This window comes from Anneissia japonica, unplaced genomic scaffold, assembly GCF_011630105.1.
Source record: "Anneissia japonica isolate Jap-2015-1 unplaced genomic scaffold, ASM1163010v1 scaffold27478_len1035_cov112_single, whole genome shotgun sequence".
Classification (NCBI taxonomy): Eukaryota; Metazoa; Echinodermata; class Crinoidea; order Comatulida; family Comatulidae; genus Anneissia; species Anneissia japonica.
In genome coordinates, this window is record NW_022726951.1 from 1 (window position 1) to 1035 (window position 1035).

The 1035-nt window shown below is 35.7% G+C and overlaps 1 protein-coding gene across 1 annotated transcript; it reads left to right on the top strand.

Moving 5' to 3' along the window:
• Positions 1–374: 374 nt before the first annotated feature.
• LOC117113375 (ATP-binding cassette sub-family B member 7, mitochondrial-like) lies at positions 375–1035 on the top strand (the record flags this gene model as incomplete). The annotated part of the gene is made up of 2 exons (XM_033256680.1): positions 375–478; positions 733–1035. Coding segments are annotated over 2 exons (365 nt in total), but the record flags the coding sequence as incomplete, so codon positions are not given.

Sequence of the window (1035 nt, forward strand, 5' to 3'; positions counted from 1 at the left end):
GGTATATTACAGCTAGTTTGTTTCATGGTTATAGAAAACAATGAATTTAAAATGATTTTATTACGGTTAGCTCCCCACTTTCAAAGCCTAAGAAACTAGGTATAGAGCATTCAGGGTGCCTTTACAAAAGATAATTACAGAATATTTCTGAGAAAAGGGGGGCCCACTGTATGCAAATCTTTTAGTGTGGGGCCCAAACTAAAGAATATAAGTGATCAGCTCACCACTCCAAAATCTTTATCAATGTTTCAAATCAATCAGCTTTGCTGAATGGGGAAAATGTTTCTGTTAACAATTCAGAAAAAGTACAATGACAAATTTTGCTTGCAACTAATATTTTAATATCCAATTTATTATAAAATATTGTATTGCAGGTGGTGAAAAACAGCGTGTTGCAATAGCTAGGACTATACTCAAGAACCCCCCGATTATTTTATACGATGAAGCTACTTCGTCTCTCGACTCAATTACAGAACAGGTAAGCAACATCACGCCATCACGTGAACAAAAATACAAGAATAGGTGCAGTATTTCCTCTAAAGTTTTTAACCAGAAATGTTAAAGTATATTGTGTAGAGCATAACAGATTATAAAACAATATTTTTATGTGCATTCAGTTACTGTCCTGTTGGCTATTCAACAGTGCAAATGTTTACTTAACACTATATATCTTAATAAATTTTTGGATACAAGTACAGTATGATTATTACTATACCAATTGTTTTCTTTCAGAATATCTTAGACTCGATGCAAACAGTAACCCAAGGCAAAACATCCCTGTTCATAGCACATCGCCTCTCAACAGTCGTTGACTGTGACGAGATCTTTGTCCTTGAGAATGGTTTTGTAAAAGAACGAGGAAGCCACTATATGTTGCTTAGCAACCCTGATAGTTTATACACACAACTGTGGAACAATCAACACAAAGCCGTGTTACAGAACTACGACGGCAGTGAGGTGGAGGAGAATGATTCTGAGGAACTCAAACATTGATAGGTTTTAACCAGTGATGATGCTCATAAGGGTCAAGCAGGA